At 53.5% G+C, this 27,299-nt stretch overlaps 2 protein-coding genes across 4 annotated transcripts in view; one reads left to right on the top strand and one right to left on the bottom strand.

Moving 5' to 3' along the window:
• Nucleotides 1-5,063, bottom strand: part of SEC14L5 (SEC14 like lipid binding 5) — a 38,694-nt gene extending 33,631 nt beyond the window's left edge. For both annotated transcript variants that reach the window (XM_079945135.1, XM_079945136.1), the window contains exon 1: nt 4,571-5,063. In XM_079945135.1, the coding sequence (XP_079801261.1) occupies nt 4,571-4,795 (225 nt within the window). In that variant the 5' untranslated portion in view covers nt 4,796-5,063. The remainder of the gene's footprint in view (nt 1-4,570) is intronic.
• A 15,197-nt stretch (nt 5,064-20,260) lies between these two features.
• Nucleotides 20,261-27,299, top strand: part of PPL (periplakin) — a gene marked incomplete at its 5' end in the record, with an annotated part of 43,275 nt that continues 36,236 nt past the window's right edge. The window contains one exon of one of the 2 annotated variants that reach the window (XM_079899119.1): nt 20,261-20,328. In XM_079899119.1, the coding sequence (XP_079755245.1) occupies nt 20,267-20,328 (62 nt within the window). The remainder of the gene's footprint in view (nt 20,329-27,299) is intronic. The other variant, XM_079899118.1, reaches the window with a different exon arrangement.

Below are 27,299 nucleotides of genomic sequence, written 5' to 3'. Positions count from 1 at the left end.
TGTTGTGATCAGCTGCCCTCCAAGAAGCCAGGGACTGTAGGTTTTGGCTCTGCTCTCCTTTGCAGGGTTCTGATGGGGTGTGGACATTCCAGACACAAACCTGATGGTAACTGCCCCATGGGACGGCTTACTCGGCCCAGAGGCCACCCCAATAACTTCAGATCCTCAGCCCTGAGAAACAGCAGAGCTCATGGTTGGAGATGTAAACTCTGGAGCCAAACTGCCTGCAGTTAAGTCCACACCTGCCATGTGTTCGCTGTGCGGCCTTGGATAATCCATTCATCCTTTCTGTGCCTCAGTCTCCTCAACTGTAAAATGGGGTTACCCAACGAACCTAGCTCATGGGTTAGTTCTGAGAAGCACATGAGTTAATATTTGAATGGACTCAAAACTAGTAGGTGCTGTGTACATGTTTGTTAAATAAAATTTAAAATAGAATCTGCCTAAATATTCTAAATAACAACCACCATTCACAGCAGGGGTTTCTTTGGAAGGAATAGGCCCACACAAAAACTTGTGCATCCGTGTTCACAGCAACGTTATTCATAATAGCCCCAAATTTGAAACAATCTAAATGTCCATAGGCTTGTGAATGGATAAACAAATGTGGTCTATCCACATAACGTGAATATTATTCAGCCACAAAAAGGGTTGAAATACTGATAGATTCTACAACCTGGATGAACCTTGAAAATATTATGCTAAGTGAGAGAAGTCAGTCACAAAAGGCCACATAGTGTATGATTTCATTTATATGAAATGTCCAAAATAGGCAAAACCATAGACAGAGAGTAGATTGGTGGTTGTCAAGGGCCAGGCCCGACGGGGAAGTTTAGCAGATAATGATTAAAGGGTATGGGCTTTCTTTCTGGGGTGATGAAAATGTTCTAAAACTGACAGTGGTGATGGTTGCACAACTCTATGAATATACTAAAGACCCTTGATTTGGACCCTTTTTTTTTTTAATCATCTCTATTGGAGTATAATTGCTTCACAATGGTGTGTCAGTTTCTGCCCTACAACAAAATGAATCAGTTACACATATATACATATGTTCCCATATCTCCTCCCTCCCGCGTCTCCCTCCCTCCCACCCTCCCTATCCCACCCCTCCAGGCGGTCACAAAGCACCGAGCTGATCTCCCTGTGCTACGCGGCTGCTTGATTTGGACGCTTTAAATGGGTGAATTGTATGGTAGGTGAGTTATAGCTCATAAAAGCTGTTAAAACAATAAATGATAATAATACACTTTAGGGATATTTCATGAGCATTAAACAACATGCCAGGCTCTGTCCGGGTACACATGTCCCTTCACTTAATCCTCACTTCAGCTCTCTGAGGAGCAGAGGCCTTTATTATCTCCATTTCACAGGTAAGAAACTGGAGCAGGGACCCAGCCTGGAGGATCCGGCTCGTAACCTCCACCCATTCAGGAGAAGAGCCCAGATGAGCTGGAAATCATTCACAACAGGCTGTAGGCTGACCAGAGAGTGGCCTTCAGGGCTCAAGTAACCACAGTCCACAGTCCAAAACATGGTCTTTGTGTTCTACATACTGGGATCTCCACAAAGGCCCCCCACCTTCGGGGACCCCACATTCAAAGGGACAAGGGATTCTCTCCAACCCTGATAGGCAGCTGCCTCCACTGTCTTAATTGTATTCCTCTGCTTACCAAGATAATACAAGCTCATTGTTTTGAACCCAATAATACAGAATACTATCAAGAAAGGAGAAAGCAAAGGTCCCTAGAATTCCATCCTTCAGAAACAGAATTCACGTCAAGGAATTTGGCCCAAGGAGAGAGATACCCACTCAGTGGGTTAGTTACATTTTTGAAATGAAAGAGAGAAATCATTTTTTTTTAATTTTAAGCTGGATCTAGAAGGGTTGCCTTAGTACTATTTTATAACCAATTCCACAAACCCAGTTTCAGTGGTTTGTGAACTTCAGTGGTTTGGTGGATTTCTGAAGAAGTGAAGGGGTGCTTTGATTCTCAAGTCAGTTTTGTTAAACAGAAAAACCAAAAGCCAGCTTGTCTGGTCACTCGGATGTGGTCAAAATAGCTGAGTTCATCCGAAACTTCCCTGGCATCTGACCCAAACTGAGGGCAAGTGTTTAGCTGAGAAACAAAGCCCGACATTAAGTGCAGAAAAACCCTTTTGTGCCCGCACAGCGAGCAAGTTATGTTGAGTTATGCAGCTATTCTGGGGACAATGATGTTTTGTAAACAGTCGGCAAAGTGGCTTTGTCGACAATGTTGGGGCAGTTTGGGGCCCTTTCACCAACAAGGACTGTATGGAGATAAGGCGACATAGTATTTGAAAAATACAAATGACAAATTAGTACAATACAGATAATAAATATCTGAAAACTTTTGTTTCCTGTTGTACCCACAAGCATTTATCCATCAACCCCTAGAGACTGTTAACAGCTAGGGGAGTAAACTGAGTCAATTATGGAACTCAAAGCTGACAAAATACACTTCACATATTCCAACAGTCCTATTAATACAATCTTAAGTGCTAAGTCTTAAGTCTTAGCAGGCATTTTTATTTTAAAATGCAATGATTGTAAATATTCTTTTGAGAATCCTAAACATACTACATTAAATTTACATTTATTAAGCCCATGCAATAATAAAAATTTGCTAGTTTTCCATTCTATAGTCGTTTGTCTCAGCTTCTTGGCTTCATGGCTTTCTGGGCCATAGGTTATCCCAGAAAAGTGGGGACAGTGTCTCTCTTCTATTGAGTGAATGAATGAATGAATGAATGAGTCCTAGGGTCAGAATATGTGAGCTGTCTGGAGCCTTAGACAGAGGATGATTATTTATATTTAGCTGCCATTTATTGTCCACTAAGTATAGACCAGGCCCTGTGCTGGCCACCTCCCCTCCCCCACCCCCCACCACACATGCGCTACAATCACCTTCAATCCTAGTTACAACCTTATGAGGTGCATATAACCAGGCCTATTTCACAAAGGAAGAAATGGGGGCTCAGAGAAATTCAGTGACTTTCTAAATACACACAGCCAGAGCACAGCCAGGCAACGGCAGGGACGCAGCACCTCTGACTGCACATCCCTAAGTCTCTGGGGTGTCCCAGCCCCATTACAAATGAAGGAAAGTCACACAGACAACAACACAATAACAGTAACAATAACAGTAATAGCATTTGGTCTGTGCCAGACCTTGTACTGGGAGCTTTACATGTGTTGACTCAATTAATCCACAACAGACCCCCAGATTTGGAAACCATGTAATCCTCATTTTAGAGACGGAAAGTGCAGGCTCAGAGAGGTTAAGTAACTTGCCCAAGGTCACCCAGCTTGTCAGTACAAGCCCAGGCCTGCTCCTGCTTCTTTCCTGACCTGGACCCATCTACACATTACAGCACGACATGTATGGATTACTGCAATGATGCTTTTTCATCTTTTATGTGACATACGTAGGTAGAGTCATAGAATAGGTTAGGGGAGGACACACACACAGAGCTGTCAACTGATATCAAAGTCCTTGGAAAGAAGGCTGGGATTAAGCAACCAAGGGTGGGATGAGGACAATGTGGGTGGATTCTGGTGTTTCTTACACTTTCAGTACAATCACTTAAAACACCATATGGTGTAATAACAGGGACAGCTGCATTTAGTGAGCACCTACTGTGTGCCAGGCACTGAGCCAGAGGCACCGGGCACTATTTCATTCACTCCTCACCACAACCCCATAGCACTGCCTCTGTTTTACTGGGGAGGAAAGCTCTGAGAGGCAGAGTGATTGGCACCAAGAAGGAAACCCACGTCTGCCTGTCCCCAGCACCTGCCCCACGGTGCACAGACCACTGATCCAGGAGGGCCTGGGAGACAATTCTATGTTGCATAGTTAGACAACTGCTCTCAGACCCTTCCTGCCCACACGTGCCCACTCTCCCCCTGGTCTCAGCTTCCTTGAAGGGGAGGGGAGGGGGTGTGTGAGCAGAGGGAGGACATGGGGGGTGTTGTGGCCCTGGAATTACCCCCTTGTCCCCGTGCAGGTCCAAGCCCGGCTCTACCTCTTCCTGGCCACAGAACTTAAGGCCATTCCTTCACCTGTCTGAGCTTTGGTTTAATGGAGGTAAAATGAGAATAATAAGAGCTTCTGGGAATTAAACAAAACAACGTATGTAAACTTAGCAAACCCTCAGTGAATGGCTGCTGTCATCATCCTCATTAGAATATGTACCATTATTATTATTATTATTATTACTATCAGTACACAAAACGACAGCCAGCAAACAACTCAGCCCTTGCTATCCTTGTTTTCTGACAAAGGAGATCAAGATGCAAACAGATAAGCTTCAGTAAGGAAAAGAAAGAAAGACCTTGTGTTTGGGTCAGCGGGCAAGGGTTCTAGAAGTTGTGGGGAAAGGTGGGATGGCCTGGTTAGAAGCTGGACCCACAAGGTTAGTGGAGTAGCTCATTAATTCCTTCTGATCTGGGGATCCAAGGGTCTCCGTCTCCCTCCCATCATAGCTGACCTCTTGTTTCCCTCCAACTGTTACACAAGGGGCCCCAGGGTCAGAGGTCACTCACCGCCATGACCAACTCAAATGGGTACTTGTAGACGCAGACAGGAGACTGATACTTCTGCACCATGTTCTCGCAGGACCACCAGCGGAAGCCAGCCAGGCAGGAATGGGCACAGAGCCTGGGTGAGGGTATCTGGTGAGGGAGCAGCTCCCTCCACGGGAAGCAGGAACCCTGCCCACTGCTCCCCCAGCAAGGGGCAGGCCCATCCCTCTGGCCCCATCCACACATCTCCCCTGCCCTCAAAGCAAAGGGGCCGATGTGATTCCCAAATTACTTTGGGCCATGCCCCAAACACTTGCCCTGTCCATTACTCAATGCCCCAGACCACACTCACTCCTCAGGAGCAATCAGTACCCCCAAACGTTCCTCCATCCTCATGCTGAGGGCCCCCGGAAAACCCCATAAAGCCACCCACCTGGAAGCACACACATTCGCAATTCTTACACTCCCACAATTCATTCACCCACTGCACCCCACAGCTTACCATGGGCGTCCCGACCCTGCAGTCCCCCCAAGAATCATTGCACCTGCCCTCCCATTTTCCTCCAAGACACCCTAACATACGCACACAGTCTTCACCAAATTTCACACGCACTGTCTCTGCCACACACGCGCACACATGCACGACTCCCCTCCCACACGAGACCGCCCTTGCATACGCACTCAACTTTGCACACACGCCCAGCTCCCTGGAGCACGCACCTACTCAACTCCATGCTCGCACACAGCATCCCCTCTAGGATGCGCATAGAGGTTCACACACACGCACACACACTGATGCATGCGCCCACACGCATGCACGCACAGGTCCCCCGAAGCCCCGCTCACCCTAGCCCTCGGAGTCTCCGAGACGCAGCCCCGCGGCAGCACGGAGCTGAGCCCGCCCGGATCCCCCGCGGCCGCCTGGCCCAGAGCGCAGCACCTGGGGCGGGGCGCAACCGCGATCGCTGGACCCTGCAGTCCGGGCCGGCGATCGCCGAGCGCGGGGCGTCCTGACCAGCACACCCTGCGTCCGGGCGGGTCAGGGAGGGGCCTGCGGGAGGGGGGAGCGCTCCAGGACCCAGGACAGCGGAGGTCCCGGCCTGGCCTGGCCCCGCCCCCGCCCTCCCTCTCCGCTCAGCCCCGGCCCCGCCCAGATTTACCCCCTGGACAGGCCCCGCCCCAGACTGGCCCCACCCCAGCCTTAGCCCCTCCCTTCATTTTTATGCATCCTTCTTTGACCGCGCCCCCACCCCGGCCCTTTCTCCAGACTGGCCACTCCTCTTGCAGGCCACGCTTCCATAGGGTCCCGCCCCTAAAGCACGCAGCCTCAGGGGTGGCTCAGCCCCAGGAAGACCCCGCCCCAAGGCTCCAACCCCAGTCTAGCTCTGCTCCCAGGCGAACCCTTGCCCCACCCAGCCCCGCTGGCCCTAGTACAGTTCACGTTTGGCCCCTTCCCTAACTCGGGTCAACCCCCTCCTCCTGGGCTCTGAATCTGCTCCCTCCACTGGCTACGCCCCAGAGCCCTTCTGGCCCTGCCCTAAGACGCCAACGTGCATCTTTCATTCACATGCTTGCTTTTACAGAGCTCCTGCTAAGTGTCAGGCCTTTCTAGGCGCTGGAGAGTCATCAGTGAACACAACAGGTAAAAAATCCTTGCCCTCGTAGAGTTTACATTTCAGTGGGGGAGACAGACATCAAATAAATAAGGCAAATGTATAGTACTATGTGAGATGGGGGGAAATACCAAGGTGAAAAAATAACCAGGGAAGGGATTCAAGAAGCGAGCGGAGTGAGGGTACAATTTAAAACAGGGTGGACTGGGGCTTCCCCGGGAGGGTGACGATTTCCCATCCTTCTCACTTTAGCTCACAAGTAAACCCTCCCGGCCCTCCCAGGATCCCGGGGACCCAGCCTTCCTCCCACAGCCCTCCCTTCCTTCTCCCCATCTGTTTGTCCTGGAGGAGCCAAGAAGCTGGCTCTGGACAGCCTTGTCATCCGTGTATTCATTCACTTGACATTTACTAAGCACCTACTATGTGCCAGCACTGTGTGACTTCACCCATTTGCAAGAGGGAGTCAGACAAGCTGCCTGCCCTTGCGTGGCCCACAGTTCTGGGCAGGGAGAGTGTGTACAGGGAGACAGACAGCGCTCTGTTTAGCAAATATATGGTTGCAGCTTGTGATAAAGAGCCCGTTTGCTTCCTTCCTAGCGTGTGTCACACTCTGTAATCACCTTATTTATTCATTCATTTTATTTATTTGTAGGTCTGACCCAGGAGACTGTGAGCTCCGCAAGGGCAAGAGACCGTGTCTTCTTATTCATCTGCCCCACGTCCGCAGGATCTTACTGGGGACATGGAACACGGGTAAGTACTCTGCGTTTTCTTGGTTAAGGTTATCAAGAATGGAAATGGAGCACACGGTTCCCCTCCCTGCCACAAGGTGGCAGCAAACGACAGTCCATGGCTCCTGGGGTCGCCACCAAGGGGAATTGTCGAGGAAGATGGGAGTCCGGGGTGTATCGCTGGACCCGGGGTTCATCAGGGAAACTCATGCTCCTCCTGGGCGTCAGTGCAGGACGCGTAGTGAGCATTCACACTGTTGGCCGTTGTTACAGCACGAAAGGCATTGAGTTGGCACAAAGTAACCACTAATTAGGATGTTTACACCTGGAAAGGTGGGGCGGAGCAATATATCCCAAACTCTCCAACTCCTAAGACTTCCCTCAGCAGGGTGCATGTTGAAATCCCGTGCACTGCTCGAAGAGCCTGGGAACGTGCTTGTTTAACAAGCTCCCCAAGTGGTTCTTCTAAGCGGACAGGCCTGGGGGGGATCTTGGAGTGTGGGGGGATCTTGGAGGTCATTCCTAGCGCCTGGGGATCCCAGGATGCTTGGAGTAAATGCCAGCCCTGGGGAGGGAGCCGGTGCGCTCTCGTAAGTGGGGGAGGTCCGCTCGCAAGAGCTCCTCCCAGTTGTGGGCGTGCTCACGCTCCTATTATACTTTTCCACCCAGGCTGAATCGTCCTGGCCACCCCACTCGTGTCTTCTTGGCCACAGAAGGTGGCAGCTTGGGGGAGTAGGAGCTGGCGTGGGAGATAAAGGGGTTGGGGGCAAGAAAAGTCACGAGGAGCAGAGGAGAGGCCCTGAGACTGCGGGGAGTCTCCAGGTCTCCTGGCTACCATCAGCGCCGCCCCTGCCCGCAACCGGTGAGGAGGCCACTGGGTTGCGGGGGGGGGGGGGGGGGGGGGTGCGGGGGGTGGGGGGTGCGACCGCTGCGTGGGTACAGAGAGCTCAAAGTGGAAAATGGGGCCTAGAAGGGAATGAGGGTCTCACTCCCTCCTCCTCCAGCCAAGAGAAGCGAATTAGTAATAGCACCACCTGCCACGTGCTTCCTATTCCTATCAATCACTCCTACAGTTTATTGAGCACTTACTTGGCACGTGCTGTATCAGGCACAGTTCGAAGGCTTTACAAACATTCACACATTTAATCCTCAAAAATAACCCCTGTAGGGATGAAAATGTTTTTGCGCTCCACAGAGGTGGTGGTTGCACAACACGGCGAATGCACTAAATTGCCACTGACTTGTATGCATTAAAATGGTTAATTTTATGTTATATAACGATACCTAAATGAAAACAAACAAAGCAAAAAGCCTTTTAAGGCCAAAACTCTGTTGATCCTTGTTATAAAGACAAGGAAACTAAGGCACAGGGAGGTTGAGTAACTTGCCCTAGGTCACACAGCTAGTAAGGAACTCAAACCCAGGACTTCTTGCCCCAGGGCTGCAGCGGAAGTACCCAGAAGATGTGATTTCCCAGCCTGAGCTGCAAAGATATCCAGGCATCCTGGTTCGGGACTGAGGAGGTACCAAAAGAATGGGCTGATTCGATGGGAACACTTGGAGGCATGAAGTCAGTCTCAGGGGCGGGACGTTCAGCCTCTATCTGCCGCTTCCTTCTTGCCCTGTGAGAATGACCGAGCCACAGCTGCCTTTTGGTATGGTGGGTTTTGAAGACTCCAGAAACCACCTCGCATGTTTGAATATCTTCCCACAGTCGGGCCACTGCCACAGGAAATTCAGCCATCAGTAATGCATTTATTTGAGTAAAACACTGGGCCCAATCCAAACACAGATGCCCCCAGAAGGCATCCTGCAGGGAAATGTCCTCGGAAAGCTTAATGTGACACTGCGGGGAGGGGGCGGGGGAGCTGGTGGGGAGTGAGAGGGTCCAGAGTCCAGACCCTTGTGGGGACACAAGCGGCCCTTGATCTGGGCCCTAGAATACATAAAGGCCCTGGGAGGGTGCTGAAGCTGGAGAGAGTGGGACATTTTTTTTATTATGATAAAACATACATAACATAAAAATTACAAATTTTAACCATTTTCAAGTGTACAATTCAGTGGCTTTTAGTACATTCACAAGGCTTTGCATCCATCACTGCTGTCTAGTTCCAGAACATTTTCATCACCCCAAAAGAAAACCAATACCCATCAAGCAGTCACTCCTCCTTCCTCCCTCCCCCCAGCTCCAGCAACCCTCAGTCTGCTTTCTGCCTCGCATCTCATTTGTCCTGGGCTGCTCCTAATCCTGTTCCTTCTTCCTCCTCCCAAGAGCAGAGCTCAGAGACCTCCTAGACTGGGGACCTTCCAGGGCCATCAGGGTCATTGGCAGGGTGGCCATGTACAGGTATGTAGGTTGTAGCCTGCACAACTCTGTGTGGTTGTCCTGGTCATTGGGCCACTTTAACTGAGCGGAGGCTGAGTCCAGGGGAGCCTCACCCAGAGGGCCATACAGCCAGGCCCCACCCACCTCAACCCCCAGCCCACCCCCAAGTCCAGTCACTTCCACACAGGCTTTGGGATTCCAGCAGGCGCTACATGTGGAGTTGGGGTCCAAAGGCAAGTAAAGCCTCTGAGCCCCAGGAGCTCTCAGTGAGGAGGGGAGGAAGTGAAAGGAAGGTAGGATGCCCCAGGAGAGTCAGCAGGGAGCTAGGGAGGGGGCTGGGCGGCACAGTGGTGAGTGCTGGGTGCCGGAGTCAGGTTGGCCTGGGTGTGAGTTCTGGCTCTGTTACCTTCCAGTGTCCCTGCAGTGTATGTGGCTGCAGTGTCCCCTCCTTTAACATGGGGATAATGCGGAAATTATTCAGCCTTGAAAAAGGAAGGAAAGGTTCATGGATGAACCCTGAAGACATTATGCTCAGTGAAAGAAGCCAGACACAAAAGGACAAATATTATATGATCCCATTTATATGTGATACCTAGAGTCGTCAAGTTCACAGAGACAGAAAGTAGAAGGGTGGTTGCCAGGGCACGGAGAGGGGGAGTGGGGAGTTAATGTTTAATGGGTGCAGAGTTTCAGTTTTGCAAGATGAGGAAATTGTGGAGATGGATAGTGGTGATGGTTGCACAGCAGTGTGAGTGTATTTAATGCCACTGAACTTGCACTTAAAAATGGTTAAAATGGTAAATTTTATGTTATGTATATTTGATCACAATAATAAAAAAAAATCACATTGGAAAAGTCTGAAACAAAATAGTGGTAAATAGTGCCAGCTTGGAGAGAGGGTCCATCTCCCATGAGACTCTGTTGAGAGCATGGCGTTGAGATGGAAGGGGAAGGAGACACCCACTCCCTGACCCCCTACTCTTCCACCTCCACCCATGACCTTCCTTTGGCCCAGAGTCACCATGATGGTGGCAGATAAAGTCCCCTGTGGGGAAGGGAAGAAGGGACCCCATGTATGAATTTCCCACTGCTGTTGTAACAGATCAGCACACTCTTTAGTGGCTTAAAAAACAACACAAATGTATTATCTTACAATTCTAGAGGTCAGAACCTGAAATCAGCCGCGCTGGGCTACGATCAAGGTGTCGGCAGGGATGTACTTCTGGAGGCTCTGAGGGGAGAATCCGTTTCCTTGCCTTTTCCTGCTTCTGTAGCCTGTGTTCCTTGGCTTGTGGCCTCTTCTTCCTTCCTCAAGCCACATCTCTCTAATCTCTGCCTAAGTCGGGCATCCCATGGCCTTCTCTGCTGATGTGTCTCTGTCTCCAGTCTCCCTCTGCCTTTCTATTATAAGGACTCCTGTCGTTGGATGCAGGGCCCACGGTAAATCCAGGATGATCTCATCTTGAGATCCTTAGTTTCATTACATCTTTAAAGACCCTTTTTCCAAATAAGTTCACATTTCCATGTTGCAGGGGGTTACGACTTGGACTTGTTGTCTTTGGGGGACCACCATTAGCCCACTGCAGGGCCCAGCTTGCGACTGTACCCTGGGTTGATTTGCCTCTCCTGGGGTGCTCTCCCCCATGTCCCTGCTCCTGTGCCCAAGGGTCACTTTCAAAAGCAAAGCCCCTGCACCCAAGCTCTGTGTTCACGGGGACCTGGGCCAGGACCGCTGTGGCCTCTGACTCCTCTAGGTTGAAAGGAGGAGTGTCGCTCTTGCCTTTCAGCAGATTAGATGTTACGCCAGCCCCCCATCCAAGTCAGATCAGCGCCGGGGAGCAGGGACGGGCAGAGGAAGAGGTAGGGCTGCGATTGCGTTGAGTCAGAGGTCTGGGAGGGATGAAGGAGGCTGGCCCATGGTGCTGGAGATGGCACTCCAACATCAAGAGGTCAGCTCGGGTCATGATTCTGCCCACCAAGCTGGGTCAGACCAAGGGGCTAGGGGCAGACAGCCTCAGGCTCTGAAAGCTAAACTTGGCCCCTTCAACAGACCCCAAGTGACCCCCACAGCTCAGTCCCTGAGGCCCTAGCTGCCCAACCAGCCCCTACCCCAAGCTGCCCCTGCTTTGAGGAGAGGCCAGGGTTCCGGGCCATCCACTTCTCCCCTCTGCCTGGGGCCACCCGATGTGACAGTCAGCAGTCACAGGCAGCTATTTATTTATTTATTTATTTGGCCACACTGCACAGCATGCGGGATCTTAGCTCCCCAGCCAGGGAACAAACCCACGCCCCCTGCAATGCAAGTGCAGATTCCTAACCACTGGACTGCCAGGGAAGTCCCAAAGGCAGCTATTTAACATGTCATATGTTCATGTAAATAAAAAATATAAACAACAAAATTAAACATCCAGTTGCACGAGCCACATTCCAAGCGCTCAATAGCTACACGTGGCTCGTGCTTCCCTTAAAATACAGAATATTTCCGGCATTGCAGGAAGTTCCTTTGGCCAGGGCTGCTCTGAGTCATCCCTGGACCAGCAGAGGTTGCACCCTTTCTTGGGAAGAGGATGAACTGGGTGGGTGTGGAGTAGGGACCCCAGGGCCAGGAGGAGGGGGTGTTTGTCCAGAGCCGGCTTGTGTTGACTCATCGGTTCCGAGGCCTGAGCCCGGGTGAGGGATTAAGACTGAGCCAGTGACCAGAGAATGGCCCGGGAGGGCAGCCTGTGGTGACTGGGCCTTCTGGGTCCAGAGCAGGAATGTTTGACCTCAGCAGAGAGAGTGGACAAAGGGCCCGGGCAGGTCCAGACTGGGGTAGACAGGCAAACTCGCGGACATAGGGGCAGCTCTAGTTTAAATCACAAATGGCAAAAACACAGCACCTACTGGTTCACTTGCTACAGCCTAGACTTCCTTTCCTGCAAGGCCTACGGACCCCCGCCTTCCTGACCCCCATCCACCTTTCCAGAGCCTGATGCTTTCATCGTTCATCTGCCACTGCCCCGTGGATGGGCATTTAAGTCATTTCACTTATTTAAATGCGGTTGTCGGCTTGCTTTTCTATCCCTTCCTCGTCCCAGACCGGGGCATACAGGCTGTATCTTGTTAGCTACTGTGTCTCCAGGACAGGGTATACAGTAGGTGCTCCATCAATGGATGGGTGAACATGTGGGAGGCACTTTGTGGGCAAGAGGTCAAGATCCTCCCCTCGGGACAAAGAAACCTGATTCCCATGGAAACATCAGTGATGCTCAGGAGGGAGGAGAAGGAGGAGGGAACCTGGGGTCCCTGCCTGCCTCCAGTGAGAGGCTCCAACCAGCCTCAGCCTGGGGTCTGGACACTTTCCTCACAGTATCCCCGGGACCCCCAGTCTGTGACTGTGCCTGGGGTGCTCCATCCTTGGGGACATGGGAGAGGTGCCATCATCCACCAGGGACCTCATACTTACACCGTCCCCACCCCAGTCCTCTGCCGCCAACTCCCTGAAGGCAAGAACATGTGTCCATTGTATTCCACTTGTATCCTGAGTGCCTAGAGCAGGACTTGTTACATAGTAGGTGCTCAATAAATATTGGACGAATGGACGAATAACTCCCTTCTCTTCCACCATTGTCCTGACTCAGGACCTACTAGCCCTTGGTTGGTCCTCCTCTGGGGATCTTCCCCAGGACCATGGTGCAGTGACCCTCTCATTCACTCACTCATTCATTCATTCAACATGACACTGGGCACCTACTCTGTGCCTGGCACCTGCTGAATGGTGGTGGAGGTGGAGACAAGGGTGCTGGCTCAGACCGCAGGGTTTAAATCCTGAGGCCCCTCCTGACCTTCCTGAGCAGGCACTGAATGCCTTGGAGCTTCAGTTTCCACATCTGAAAAATGGGGAGAGGAAGAGGGCCAGTTTGTCATCTTTGTTGTGGCGATGGTTTCACCATTGTGTGCTTGTGTCAAAACTCATCAGATGGTACACTTTAAATATATACACTCTGTTGTACGCCCATCACACCTCAACGAAGCTAGAAAACACAGTGCCGACCCTCTGAGCCAAGCACTTAGCACAGGGCCTGGCATATAGTAAACACTCAACAGATGTTGTTATTGTGTGTCATTGTTATGTGTCTTACTTCACTGAATCCTTTTAAGACTCTATGGAGCAGGTGCCAGAGAGTCCCCATTTTGCAGATGGAGAAACCCAAGTTCGGAGAGTTGAAGACATTTCCCCAGGGTCACATGGCTAGGAAATGAAGGAGCTGGGATTTGACATCTTAGCTCCCTGGCTCTTCCCCATTTTACAGATGGAGAAATTGAGGTTCAGTGAGGTTAAGCCCCCTGCCTAAGATCACACAGCTGGGCGCATGGCAGAGCCAGGATTCAAATCCAGGTTGGCTTCAAGCTAAAACCTGATTTGATTCCATATTCTCTCCCCTGTGGCCTGGCCTGGCCATTACTCAGGCCCCCAGGCACAGGAGGGAATGGGGTCCTGCCCTCCTGACCTAGGCCATTCCCAGGGGCTGTAACACACTGGCCCCAGAAATGTAGCCCCACCGGTCTGGGCAGCATGAGCCCTGGCAGGCAGGGCAGGAGGAAGTAAGCTTGGTCGTGGGGAGGGGAGTTTGGGGGTTGGGTTGGATAACCTGTCCTGCGAGGATCCCAGGCCTGGCAGAGCCTGTCTGGCCCCATGGCCCCACCCAGCTCCACTCACTGCCCTGACAGCGTGACCTCCTCACTGAGTGGCCCTCACAGCTTGATCTAAGAGGCCCAAGGATGGGCTTGAAAAGAGGTGTCCAGAGATGTGGGGTAGGTTGTGCTGGAAAGCCACCCAGAGTTCAAGATGAAGCCTGGATCTACAAGATGCGATGATGGGGCAGTCTGGCTGGGCCAGAGTGGATGCCAGCCTGTGGGTGAGGCCAGGTCCAAGAGTTCCCCTGCTGAGCAGAGGGTTAACCCCTCAGTGGCTGGGTCCTGGGGCAAGGGCCAGGGTGGCCAGGACCTCCAGCCCCTATTCAACCGCTGGTCAGGAGCTGTTTGAATACTTTGACAGCAGACATAGGTGTACAGGTGCACACCTGCATCCAGAGAGGGCCAGCAGGAAGGTCATCTGAGCAGTGGCTCCCTTGGGGAGCAGCAGAGTGGGGCTGCCTGGCAGGCAGTAAATAGGTGGCCAGGATGGGGCAGCCTTCTAGGGGCCCTGGGCCGGTGGGGGCCTGAATCACATTCTTGGGGGATGACTCAGGGGCAGGCCGAGTGGGTGACTCACCATGTACCTTCTCCTGTCCCTGCTGCCAGGGCCCAGCCTCCCCTCTGGTCCCAGGGGGGCTGTAGGGAGCTCACTAGGCCCCCAGCCCAGGGCTGAGTGTGTCAGCCCATGTGGGCTGGAGGGCCAACATGATTTTCCATCCCCTGCATTGTTTTGCAAGAAAAGTAAATACATGTTACAAAACTCAGGGTGAAGCTGGGTCAGCCCCCTCCTGTCCCCTTGGAGGGCAGGGAGGAGAGGGACCTCCATGCCAGGTGCTCTGCACACATCACCAAGCGCTGGCTCATCCCCATTTTACAGATGGGGAAACCCGGTTCAGAGAGGTTAAGCCACATACCCAAGATCACACAGCTGGTTGTATGGCAGAGCCAGGATTCAAACAGAGGTTGGCCTCAAGCTACAGCCTGTGGGTTCTTCCCAGGCAGGTATAGACCAGGGCCTGAGCATGGGCTGCATCTCTTTCTGTTCACAGCTGTGTTTCTCAGGGTGGCCCAGGAACCCACACGCTTCAGCATCCCAGGGAGTATGTGTTTGTTAACATGCAGATTCCTGGGCTGTACCAAGACCCACCCACCTGTAATCTCAGAAGAGGGACCTTGGAATCTGTATTTTTAAATGCTCCCCAGATTGGGGTGAGGCCATACCATTGGAGATGGGAGAATGACTGTCTGCAGAAGAATGGGCTGGGCCTCCGCCCTAGGAGGAAAAGGCTCTGTGGTAAGGAACCTGCACACCCCTCTCTCCAGGACTGGGGCAATGCTGCCCTTCTTGTTTCAAACTGGTTCACAGAAACACCCGAGCCAGCCAGGGAGTGAGTGAGCACCTCTCCAGCTGCTGGGGAAACATTGACAGCAAATAGGGAGGGTGTGGGTGACCCTTCAGAAGGTGGTGGTCCTCCTGGGAGCCGGCAGCCTGGCCCAGCTGTAGGGAGGGGACAGAGTTCAGGGGCCTGGTTGCCAGGGAACAGGATGGCCCTACGGGTACTATCTCCGTGAGGTTAACCGTCACATAAACCGCAGGAAAGCAAACACTCTCCCTGAGACCCCACCCCACGGCACAGGCAGAGCAGATGAGTCACTTGGCATAAGAGGGCTCCATGGAAGCAAACAAATCCCATCTGCCCAGAGGAGAACTCACAGGGCCAGGTCACAGCTCCCATCCCGTCCGGCCTGCCCACAGAGCAGCGTGCACACGCGTGTACACATGCGCGCACACACATACACACACATACACAGCAGCACCAGCTCAGAAACCAGATTTTAGAGACTGGAGGGAGGAGGGATGGTGCAGCACAACTCAAATTCCTCCCTCAATCTGCTAATTCTCCCTGAAGCACCTGGGCTGGGCCCAGCCTAGTCAGCGGAAGCCTGGCCCCTATGCCCGAGCCCAGGAGGGTGGAGGCGGGTGGGGGTCTGAGGGCGCGGGGCCAGAGCAGGCTAACCCAGGAACCAGCCCAGCTGGGCACGGGGCCTCTCAGTACTCTTCCCTGGAACATGAGATAAGAGAGCTTCCTCCTGCGGGGGAGGACTGGGAAGGCTTCACCGGTATGGGTCCTTGGGGAGAGTCAATCAGCTGAAGCATGTTGGCCACATGCCATGTTGCCTGGCACGGAGTTGGTCCTCAATAAACGAGAAATGGCATTAAATCATGTGTCACAGGTGTCACTCAGCAGCTGAGCTTCAAGCCTGCTAACCTGGAGGTCTCTACTTAGGTTCCCTCTCAGAAGCCAAATTTCACTTTTCTAGGAGGTGTGGAGAAGGAAGATATGAAAGTTTGGAGAAGTCCAGAGTTCTGACACATTTTGGAGGAGTTCCTGTAATTGCTTGTAACCCTCAACCCCATGAGCACGAGCCTCCAGCTGCAGAGGTAATCCCCTCCCATTTGTGGAGCCCTCACTCAGTGCCAGGGGGCATACCAAGTGCTTAACACATGGGATCTCACCCTAGGAGGTGGATGCTATAGTTGTGCCCATTCCACAGATGAGGAAAACTGAGGCTCAGAGAGACAAAATGACCTGCCCACAAGCTGTTCACATAACTGAAAAGGACTGAGCGAGGACTCCACCCCAGGACTCCCCAGGCTGCTCCCCCTCCTCCCCATCTTCAGAGCTCTGATAACGCTCTTCTCCCCAGACTCATCCCAGTTGGCTTTGTATTTGTTTTTAATTAATTGATTGATTAATTAATTAATTTGGCTGCATCGGGTCTTAGTTGTGGCATGTGGGATCTTCTCTGCAGCCTGCAGGGTCCTTCGTTGCGGTGCACAGGCTCTCTAGTCGTGGCGCGTGGACTTAGTTGCTCCACGGCATGTGGGATCTTAGTTCCCTGACCAGGGGTCGAACCCACGTCCCCTGCATTGGAAGGCGGATTCTTAACCACTGGACCACCAGGGAAGTCTGGCTTTGTAGTTGTTGTATCTTTGTCTCTGACCTTAGACTATCAGCAACTTGAAGGTAGAGAGGCTTCTTTCCTCAGCATGGGTTCTATTTTGCCCAAGTGTTATATCTTCCAAAATCCTTATCAACCAGTATCTTTCAGTCCAGTCAGAATGTCCTACAAGGAAGGAGGTTAGTACCATAGAGTGTGGTACTGAGTGGGCACTGACAGAGGGGCACAAAGTGGGGAGGGGGCAGGGGAGAGGGCGGCAGGGAAGGCTCTGGGAAGAGGGAATGCCAGGCTTGGGTCATTTTGAAATGAGTTTTTAAAGAGTAGCTGAAAAAAGCCATTGGAAAAGCAATCTAAGTACATATAAAAATAATATCCAAAGGAAATTTTAAAAAATAAAATAAAATCCAAACACTATAAAAGAGCGTATAATGAAAATTCAGATTTCTCTCCTGAGGGGACTCATGGCTAGCAGTTTGTTGTGGAACCTTCCAGAAGTTTTCTGTGTGTATATGCACATACATTCCCTGCTTCTCCCTCACACTTTGCTGCTGGTGCCTGACTACATATATGACATCTCATTCTTTTCCAGCTGCATGGTCTTCCCGGTGTAGATATGCCCTGGGTTATTTAACCACCTGACCCTGATCCCAGTGGCCAGCAGGTTGTTTCCAGGGCCTCCTCCCTGGCAACACTACTGCCATGAACGTTCCCTAAGGTAGGTTTAGCCTCCAAGGGAAAGGTAGTCAGGAGAAGGAAGGAAAAGGGTTTCCACGCAGGGTTGTGCCACAAAGCAGGGTGATGGACAGTGTTCCTTCCTGAGCCCTTTGGCTCACCTGGGGTGCAGGAAGGGGTCCTGGGTGAGCAAGCTTTGTCCACAGTTCGGGCTTCTGTAGACCCCGGGTCCCTGCGCCTGCCCAGCCTGTGTGCTGAAGCCTTGGCTCCTCCCTGACACCTGCTCCCAATGTCGGCTGGCTGGACTTGCAGTCTCTAGGTGCCGGCCAAGCCCTGTCCTAACCTCAGACTTGGGAAGGGAAGTCCCTTCAGGATGGAGGGAATTGCTCAAGCCCTCGGCTGCCTTGTGAGGAACTCCCTACCTAGGACGGGCGTCTGAGAGAGCAGCCAGGCAGAGCCAAGTTCAGAGGGGAAAGAAAGGTTAGTTTTGACTGGAAGGTCTGTTCAGGTTTCTCCACCTGAGCAGGTGGGGAGCTGCAGGCAGGATCCCTCACTCCTGACTTCTCATAAGAGGCCAGGGACCACCAGGGGCACTTGCTAAAAGTTCAGATTCCTGGGACCCTTCCTGTGCTCCCCAGTCAGGAGCTGGGGGTGTGTCAAGGCCCTGGAATCTGCATTTTACAAACTCCCCTGGAGATCCTGAGCTGCGGCACCCCCCAGGGTCCTTTATCCTTTTTAGGTCCCCAGACCCCTTTGAAAAGTTAACAATTTGAGGTCATCAATTTATTATTATTATTACTATCATTATTAATATGTGTCGTTCCCCCTCCTTTTGAAAGGTTAACAATTTGAGGTCATCAATTTATTATTATTATTACTATTATTATTAATATGTGTCATTCCCCCTCCCTTAAGAGAAAGGCTCTTTGCTGTTTTTTTGGTTTTTCCCTTTCCTCATCAACGCAGAAGAACCAGGCAGCCAAGGCTGGGAGAGTGTTCATGTCTGTTGAATGAGTCAATGAATGAACCCGTTGAAAGAGATAGACCCTCCCCCCAAAAATGCACATTTGGACACACACATTTTGAAAGCAACTGTAGGAGGATCCACAGACCCGCTTAAGCCCATCTGCAGATGCCCCCTTAGGAATAAGGTTTTCCTAAAGTCTCTGTAACGCTTCAAAACTGAAGTCCTTTGGTGGCAGGGACACCAGTGGCCTAAAGGACATTATTCTCAGATGCTCTGGGGTCTGGGACAGGAAAAGCCTGTAGGCATCAACTTCCCCACCAACCTCCTTATTTTTATTTTATTTTTATTTTTTATTTATTTATTTTTTTGGCGGTACACGGGCCTCTCACTGTTGTGGCCTCTCCCGTTGCGGAGCACAGGCTCCGGACGCGCAGGCTCAGCGGCCATGGCTCACGGGCCCAGCCGCTCCGCTGCATGTGGGATCTTCCCGGACCGGGACACGAATCCGTGTCCCCTGCATCGGCAGGCGGACTCTCAAACACTGCGCCACCAGGGAAGCCCCACCTCCTTATTTTTAAAATAAAAAACAGCTGGGGAAGGGACTGCCCTGAGGACTCTGGATACCCAGTGGGGGCCCCTTTTTCTCTGCCTCTCAGACCTCATTGCTCCCCATTTGAGCCCTTTGGCCATAGCTTATCTCCAATGCCTTCTGGCATCTCCCGGGGGAATGTGTGTTCCTCCTTCCCAGCTGAGCTCAGAACCCCCAGCGCCCTCCAGAGTGGTGCTGAACCCTCCCCGCTGCCAGGGCCCCACTCTGGCTCACCTCCAGACTCAGTTCACTGTCTGCTAACTGCAGCCTTCTCTACTGGCACACGGCGCAACAGGGCCACGGTCTAACCTGGACTCGTGCTGGCACAGAGTCTAACTTGGCACTTCCGGCGCTGTGCTAAGTGCTTTGTGTGAATTAACTACAGGAACCTCCTATGGGATGGAGGACAGTTGTTATCACTGTTTGACAAATAAGGAAACTGAGGTTGGGAACGGCAAGAAGCCTTGCCAAGGAGTCAGCTGACTGTAGCGGCAGGATTTGAACTCAGGCGGGCGCACTCCAGAGCTCCCTTCTCTCAATTACCATCGACACTGCTACCACCTGAATGTAATTCGCTAGCTATCCGAGGCATAGAGACCCATCCAGTGTCTGCCACACCTGGGAGGTGGGCACCCACCTGGGTTCAGCCAACGAGAAGGGAGAGCTGATGCCCAAGAGGGGCAGCAGAGAGCCAGATGGGGCCCTCAGTCAGGGGGGAGCCAGGCCCGGAGCGCGGGTGTGAGGGGGATACTGAGCACGCTCGGGAAAGTGGCCAGTGAGCCCCCGCCCGCCTGCCCAGCATCTAGAATGTCCGTGCTGGGCGGTGGGCTGTGTCCTGACAAGACCCGGTGTCCCCACCCCCAGTCCAGAGCGGACGCCCCACTCGATCTGGCCCGGCGCCGCACGAGCCTGGAAGCCCCGCCCGCCTGGTGCCCCTCCTCCGGGAAGGTAAGCACCACCTTCTCGGGAGCGGCTGGGAGAGCCAGTGGCCTGCGAGAGCCCCGCCCCCCGCGAGTAGTGACCGCGCGCCGCCGCCGCGCAGCACTCGGGGCTCCAGCGCCGCCGCTCGCTCACCTGTGCTCGCTGCCCGCCCTTTGGTGCGCGCCGGGGCCTCCGCAGCCCAGTGCCCAGACCGGCGCCGCGACCCGACGTCCCACCCGCCCACCCCAAGCGCCACCATGAACTCGCTCTTCAAGAAGAGAAACAAAGGCAAATACAGCCCCACGGTTCGGACCCGCAGGTGAGGAGGCGCCCATGCGCAGCGCGCTTGGCGGCGCGCTGGGCCGGGATGCACCGCCCAGGTCGTGGGGGGCACAGTCGAGCCTCGAGGGCTGAGGGGATGGGGGGGTGCGCAGGAAGCACTGTCCTGGGAGGCCCAGGGGGCTGGGAACCCAGCCAGGAGTGCGCGACTCGCGGGAACGCGGGGCCCGAGGGCCACCCTTGAGCTGGGAAGCACCGCCAAGGTGGGGATGCGGATGGGCTGGGGGCGCCGAGGGAAAACCCGCTATTTGGCACCGGAGAGTTCTAGGAGCCCAGAGAGCACTGGCTTGGGTGCTTAGAGGGCGAGGAACTTAGCTGGAGGTACAGGGGACCTCGGTGTTGCGGAGTCGCCCTTGCGCCAGGGGTCCTCCTGGGCCAGGAAGCAGGAGAGCCAGGGTGGAGAGTGGTGTGTCCTCTGGAGGATGCTACACCCAAGGCCGGGGAGTGGGGTGCGCAGGGGACCTAAGCATCGTCTAGGGGCGCACTCGGGCCGTGAAATATAGCTGGAGCGTGAGGCGTTGAGTGGCGGGCGTTCACCAGTGCTTCTTGGAGAGCGCGCAGGTGCTCCTGGCGTCAGGCAGGCGGGGATGGGGGGGGGCGCCTGATGGGGTTGTGCCACCTGCGGCAGCACTTCCCAGCACCTGCCATCCTGCGCTCCAGAACCTGGTGCAGGGGAACCGGTGGGTGTGGGGTCGGGTTGGGGGAACCTGGGCTGAGGCACCCCTTGTCCACCACCCGCCCCGGGGTCTGCGCATCGGCTGAGAGACGATGGGGCCTTCTCCCTCCGTGATTTCTTAGGGGCGTGGCTGCCCCCTGAAAAATCACAAAGCCCCGAAACTGGTGGCGTCTCTAAGCCTCGGGTTCTCAGGGCTGCCTGGGAAGGGAATAACGTGTCTCAATGTGTTTGCTTTGAAACGGCAGCCCACGTCGGTTTTAAGCCTAATGTATTCACTTCATAACTGGAGATGCTAAGATCGAGAGTGGGGGCAGAATCAGACCCTGCCTTGTCCTCTCTCTAAGGAAAATGGGGCGGGGCCTCCTAGCTGGGAGGGAGCCTTTACCAGACTTCTCTCGACAAGGGGCTTCAGGCAGGTGGGGAACTCAGCAATTGCATAGCCCACCTGCCTGGGAGTATCCACGCCAAAGTGCCCTCACCTGAGACACCCCCTCCACCGAAAGCTGTCCCTCACTCCCTCCCAGGCCCCAGATGAAAGTGAGGACACTCTGGCCTGGGCTCCCACCCTGCCCCTGTGGTCCAGTCCGGGCAGACCTGTCTGACAGGTGCAGGCGACCTGGGCACTGGCATGGGGAGTGTGAGCCTTCCATTTCTTTGAGTTCCAGTCCTTTCAGAAACTCCCCTGTCCTGTGACCCCACTGCCCCCTCTCTCCTTTGCATTGTTTCAAGCTCAAAGACATTTCTTCCCCTCCCCTCCCAAGATTCCCGCCCCCCCACACACACACACATACACGTACACACAAGCCTCCCTGGTCTTTCACATCCCCAGGGAATGGGCAGGGCCCTGCGTGCTGTTCCTCTGTGGCTGAGTCCAGCTGGCTCTCAAACCCAGCTGGGGTCCCGTCCAGTCCCTGAAATGTTCTTTCAGACGTTGCACAATCAAATGCTCCGTGCCAGGCACGGAGGACTATTCTGTTCTCCCCCCACCAAGACTGGGGCCCCTCCAGTCCTTCACACACACACACACCCACGCACCAGGAGATGGGCCAGCCTCGCCCTGCCCTCTGCCTCCCCCATCCCTCAAGCTCCCCCTTCCTCCAGCTCTCCATCCATCCAGTTCCCCAAGGGCTGGGCTTGGACCTAACAAAAGTTATAATGAATCCAGACAAGCTGGGAGGGTCTTGACCTTCCCAGCAGAGGGTAGGAAGGAAGGAATTCCCATCCTTTACAGCTTCAGGGACTCAGGGTGGCAAGGACACAGGTCCTGCCCCTCTCAATACTCCTGGCCCAAAGCAGCCACCCTCTGCCCCTGGCTGAATGACTGATCTCAGCTTAGAGATCTCTTTCTCCAGGAAGCCTTTCTGATTCTCTCCCCAAGATGGGGTGAGAGACTCTTCCATCACACCCCCGTGGCCCCACACAGTCACAGCCCTGGGTAGGAGCCAGGTGCCCATGGTCGTACAAGCCCAGCATGTCCCTCTGCCCCTTCCCCTTGGTGGGGACAAGTTCATGGACCAGATTGTGGGGTGGGGGGTTGCCTCTTGCCCAATTCTGTCAACAAGAATCTCTTGAGTGTTACCGAGTGCATAGCCCTGTACCTGTAACTCTAAGATGTGGTTGCTGGTCACAGGGTGCTGACCCCCAAGTTATTCTTGCACCCTGAGTTTTCTGGGGCCCTCCTCCTCTGTCTGGGGGAAGGCGGGCGGGGTTGCCAGTGAGATTCAGCATTGAGGAGGCTAGGAGCTCCTCACCTCTGGTCCCAGCTCTGCTACATCTGCTGTGGGCAGAAACCTCTCTGAGCCTCAGTTTCCTTGTCTGCAAAGCAGGGATGGTGCTAATATCTTCTGCATAGAGTTGCTGGGAGGAGCACATGTAACAATGGAGAGAATGCCCCCAGCACATAGGAATTACCCAGCCTGAGGGTCAGCATCCCTGTCCCCAGCAAAGGGGATCCAGGAACCAGGACTTGCGACCTTCACACCCAGCAGTCACGGGCTTTGGACTGCGCAAGTGAACAGAAATTAGTGAATGGAGAGCCCCCTTGGAGAAAACCACCCCTCCCTGTTTGTCAGCCTTTTAGCAGCTGAAACTGGGTGTGAACTCAGCTGCTCTCATTGCCCTGGTTCCTAATGACAGGTATGGGAACTGGTGTGCACACCTGAACTAATGACAGGATCAGGCCTGATGGTTCAGGTCACTGAGGATAGTATCCAGCTCAGCAGGGGCCCTGGTCCTACCGCCCTGCTTTGTGGCTGAGAGTACAGCTCCAGCCAGCCCGTGCTTCCCGGCTGTGCGACCTAGAGAGAGCTGCTTGGCCTCTCTGAGCCTCTGTTTTCTCACCTGTAGAATGGGCATAAAAGTAGTACCTGCCTGGTGATATTGGCATGAGGATTAAATGAAATAATGCAGGGAAGGGTTGAGAATTATAGGAAGCCTCAGTCCACGGCAGCTATGATGATTATAACTATTGAATAAATTCGAATAGGCACCTACTATGTGTCTGGGATTGGGCTGGATGCCATGATGGACAGGCAGTGCACTGCACAACTCAGGGGGTACCATTCCCAGGCGGTGGGGGTGGATGTGGAAGAGACATTGACAGTCTCTCTGCACTTGATGGAATTTTGCTTAATTACTAGTATGGTTACAGGACTGTGTCGTGGTGGTGATGGGAGCCTGGTGCGGGAGGATGTAGAGATGGACAGACGAGGTCTCCAGCCCGATGGCTCTGGTGCTCCCTGACTGGTCTGAAGTGAGGGCTGTCAGGGTTACGGGGAGACCTGGGCTATCAGGGAGGACTTCCTGGGGAGGTGTCTGCCCTGTCATTGGGAGAAATGGAGTGGTTAGATCCAGTTCTGGAGTTAGACTGAATTCTGCCTGTGTTTGATTTTGGCAAACAAATTTGGCCTCACTGTGAGCTTCAGCTTCCCTATCTGTAAAATGGGGCTAATTTTGCCCCTCCACACAGGCCTGGGCCCCACTAAGCACCCAACAGCCTCGGCTCGCTTCCTGACCTCACCTGGGCACAGTCCTGCAAGAATGGCCCAGTCCTAATGGGGGGGGGGTGCCCTATGTGGGAGGCAGGGCCCAAGGCTTTGGAGACTGGTGAAAGAGCTGCGTGTCCTCCTGGAAGCCAGCTGGGGTACCCTGGGCCTCTCGGTGGTTAAAAGCATAGAGTCTGATGCCATCCAGGTTTGAGTTGAAGCCCCAGCTCTGTCTCTCCTAAGCTGTGTGACCTTGGGCAGATCAGGTAACACCTCTGAGTCTCAGTTTCCTCATCTGTGAAATGGGAGTGATGCAGGAACACCCAGCTGGTGAGGTCACTAGTGGATCAAGCAAGATAATGCATGTGATGGGCCCAGCCCCAGACCAGGGCTTACAGTGAGTGCTCAGTAAATCATGGCAGCCAATACTGGTAATCACACACTGCTGTTAAAGATGAGAATGGTGCTAAGACCAGAGGTGACCAGGCAGCTGGTCTTCTTCCAGCTGTGGAGGCTACAGCCCAAGTGGGGCAGGAGGTCAGCTGACTCTCATTCAAATCACCCCAGCATTCACATGGACCCCCACTTAAGAAGACACATGGAGGGGGACTTCCCTGGTGGCACAGCGGTTAAGACTCTGAGCTCCCAATGCAGGGTACCCGGGTTCGATCCCTGGTCAGGGAACTAGAGCCCACATGCATGCCGCAACTAAGAGTTCGCATGCCACAACTAAGGAGCCAGCGAGCCGTAATAAAGGAGCCCCTGTGTCACAACTAAGACCTGATGCAACCAAATAAATAAATAAAATATTTTTTAAAAAAAGAAGATACATGGAGAAACTTCCCTGGCGGTCCAATGGTTAAGACTCTGGGCTTCCAATTCAGGGGGCATGGGTTCAATCCCTGGTCACGGAACTAATCTCCCACATGCCGCGCAGCACAGCCAAAAAAAAAAGAAGACACATGGAGAGACACTCATGCACTGATCAGTGAAGCTGGAAAGCTTGAACAGTTTGGGGGAGGGCCCTGTCAGCAAAGCCCACCTCCCACCATGTGGGTGACCAGGACCGAGTGGTCCACGCAGCCATTTCTCAACACCTACTGTGCTCCCAGCATGGCCATGGACGTTATAGCATCTCATTCTGACACCGAGCCTGCCAGGCTGGTGGTGGTGTCCCATTTCACAGAGGGTAACACTGAGGCCAATAGTAAAGGCACTCACCTTGGGCTCACAGCTCACAAATGGCTGATGCGGGGGGCTCAGGGCCCCTGGGGAGGGAAACTAGGTCTCCCCACCTGTACTTGGGGCTGGTGGCAGCTGTCTCTGGGACTGCTGCAGGCCAGATGGTGGAGTCATTGGGTTTTGTATCCCTGACTCCGCCCAGCAGCCCTTTCTGCCTCTCCTCTCTCTGGCTTTGCCCTCACTTGCCCAGTTCGCTTGGCAGAAGGAACGAGACCTAGTAAATTAGATTCAGAACAGAACAATGGCTGCTAATGGTGGCATTTCAGGCATGGTCAGGGCACTCATCTGGGAGCAGGGAGTTTTGTGGGGAGAGGCTGAGCTCAATTCATACCTTTTAGGCAACACTCTAAGGAGGGTGAGGGACCTCTGGAGGGCCCTGGGGGCTGGGGGAGAAGCTGCCTTTGGGAGCGTTTCCAAGGCTCTTTGTCAAGGGAGGAGGACCCAGGAGTCCCAGCTCCTCTCTGCTCTAGGCAGGGCTGTGCGGGGCGTTGCCAGTGCCACCTGCCACTCTCCCAGCCTGCCTGCCCCAGCCTGCCTGCCCCAGCCTGTCTCAGGAGTGCGAAGACAGAAATGGTCCTTGGTCTTTGTTCTCTCTGCTTTTGATGGGTCTTCTGTCTTCCATCCTCCTAAGCCTGGGGAGGGAGGCCCCAGGTGCCCCTTCCTGCCTCCAGGCAGGTGGAGCCCTTCCCTTTCCTGCATGGGAGGGCCTGAGCAGAGAGTCCCCTGTCCCATCCCCCATCTTCTGTGTGCTCCATAAACAGGCTGCAAGGGCTTCCTTGGCACGGTGGTTAAGAATCCGCCTGCCAATTCAAGGGACACGGGTTCGAGCCCTGGTCTGGGAAGATCCCACATGCCGCGGAGCGACTAAGCCCGTGCACCACAACTACTGAGCCTGCGCTCTAGAGCCCATGTGCCACAACTACTGAGCCCGCGTGCCACAACTACTGACGCCCGTGCACCTAGAGCCCGTGCTCCGCAACAAGAGAAGCCACTGCAATGAGAAGCCCATAAACCACAACAAAGAGTGGCCCCTGCTCACCGCAGCTAGAGAAAGCCCACGTGCAGCAGTGAAGACCCAGCACAGCCAAAAATTAAATAAATAAATAAATTTATTTATTTATCTTTTTAAAAAATGGAGGACAAGCCAGAGGTTTCTGGATGGAGAGACACAAAGGGAGAGTCTCAGAAGTGGGGGAGGGGACAACAGGATGGGAACTGGGAAAGGTGTGAACACATGACAGCCTCTGAGGTTGAGTCCTAGCTTGGAACAACCTCCCTAAATTATGACTGTATTGTCTTTCTTAGAATATATTACCCTCATCTGTCTTTTCCAGGTGAGGCTCAGAGTTTCAGAGTCTCAGCTGCTATGAGCTGGGAGCAGGCGAGCTGGCTGGTAGGGTGTCCCAGCTGGTCGCCAGCCCATCCTTTCCTGGGCAGAGGGTTTGTCAGGTCTTATATGATAAATGCACAATGGGCTGCTCGCTGGCCAGTAGCTCCACCCCATCAAGGCCTGCTGACCCTGGAAGGCTGAGCAGCTGCAGTAAAACAGTCACGTGCAGAATTCTTTGCTGCGCCAGCAGCCTGGGCTCAGATTTCAGACTCATGGCTTTTAAGGTTTTCACTTCTCCATCCTGGGCGTGGAGACTTTTTGGTTCTAGTTGAAGGTTGAGGAAGGATTCTGAGTTTATGCCACCAAGAACAGAGAGTGCTGCAGTCCTGCTGCTCCGGATAAGGAGCTTGACTCTTCTCAACTGTAAACTGGGCAACAAAACCCCCATGTTACTGAGAGGGAAGCTGAAGCTAAAGGCAGGGATGGAGGGCTTGGTGGGTAGAATAGAAACAGCCTGGGTTTGGGAGATGCAGACCTGACTTCCAGGTCCAGCTGTGCCTCTTGTCAGCTGTGCTGCTGGCCACATTCCTGCCCCACTCTGGGCTTCATGAAGGCAGGGGCTTTGCAGGCTGTGTGGTCACTGCCACATCCCTGGAACAATGCCTAGCACACAGCAGGTGCTCTGTAAGCAGTGGTGGGAGGTCTGTTTTGAATCTGCA

Source organism: Stenella coeruleoalba, assembly GCF_951394435.1.
Source record: "Stenella coeruleoalba genome assembly, chromosome: 15".
Taxonomy (NCBI): Eukaryota; Metazoa; Chordata; class Mammalia; order Artiodactyla; family Delphinidae; genus Stenella; species Stenella coeruleoalba.
Note: the sequence above shows the minus strand (reverse complement) of the source record. Positions and strands in the feature narration are given on the sequence as shown.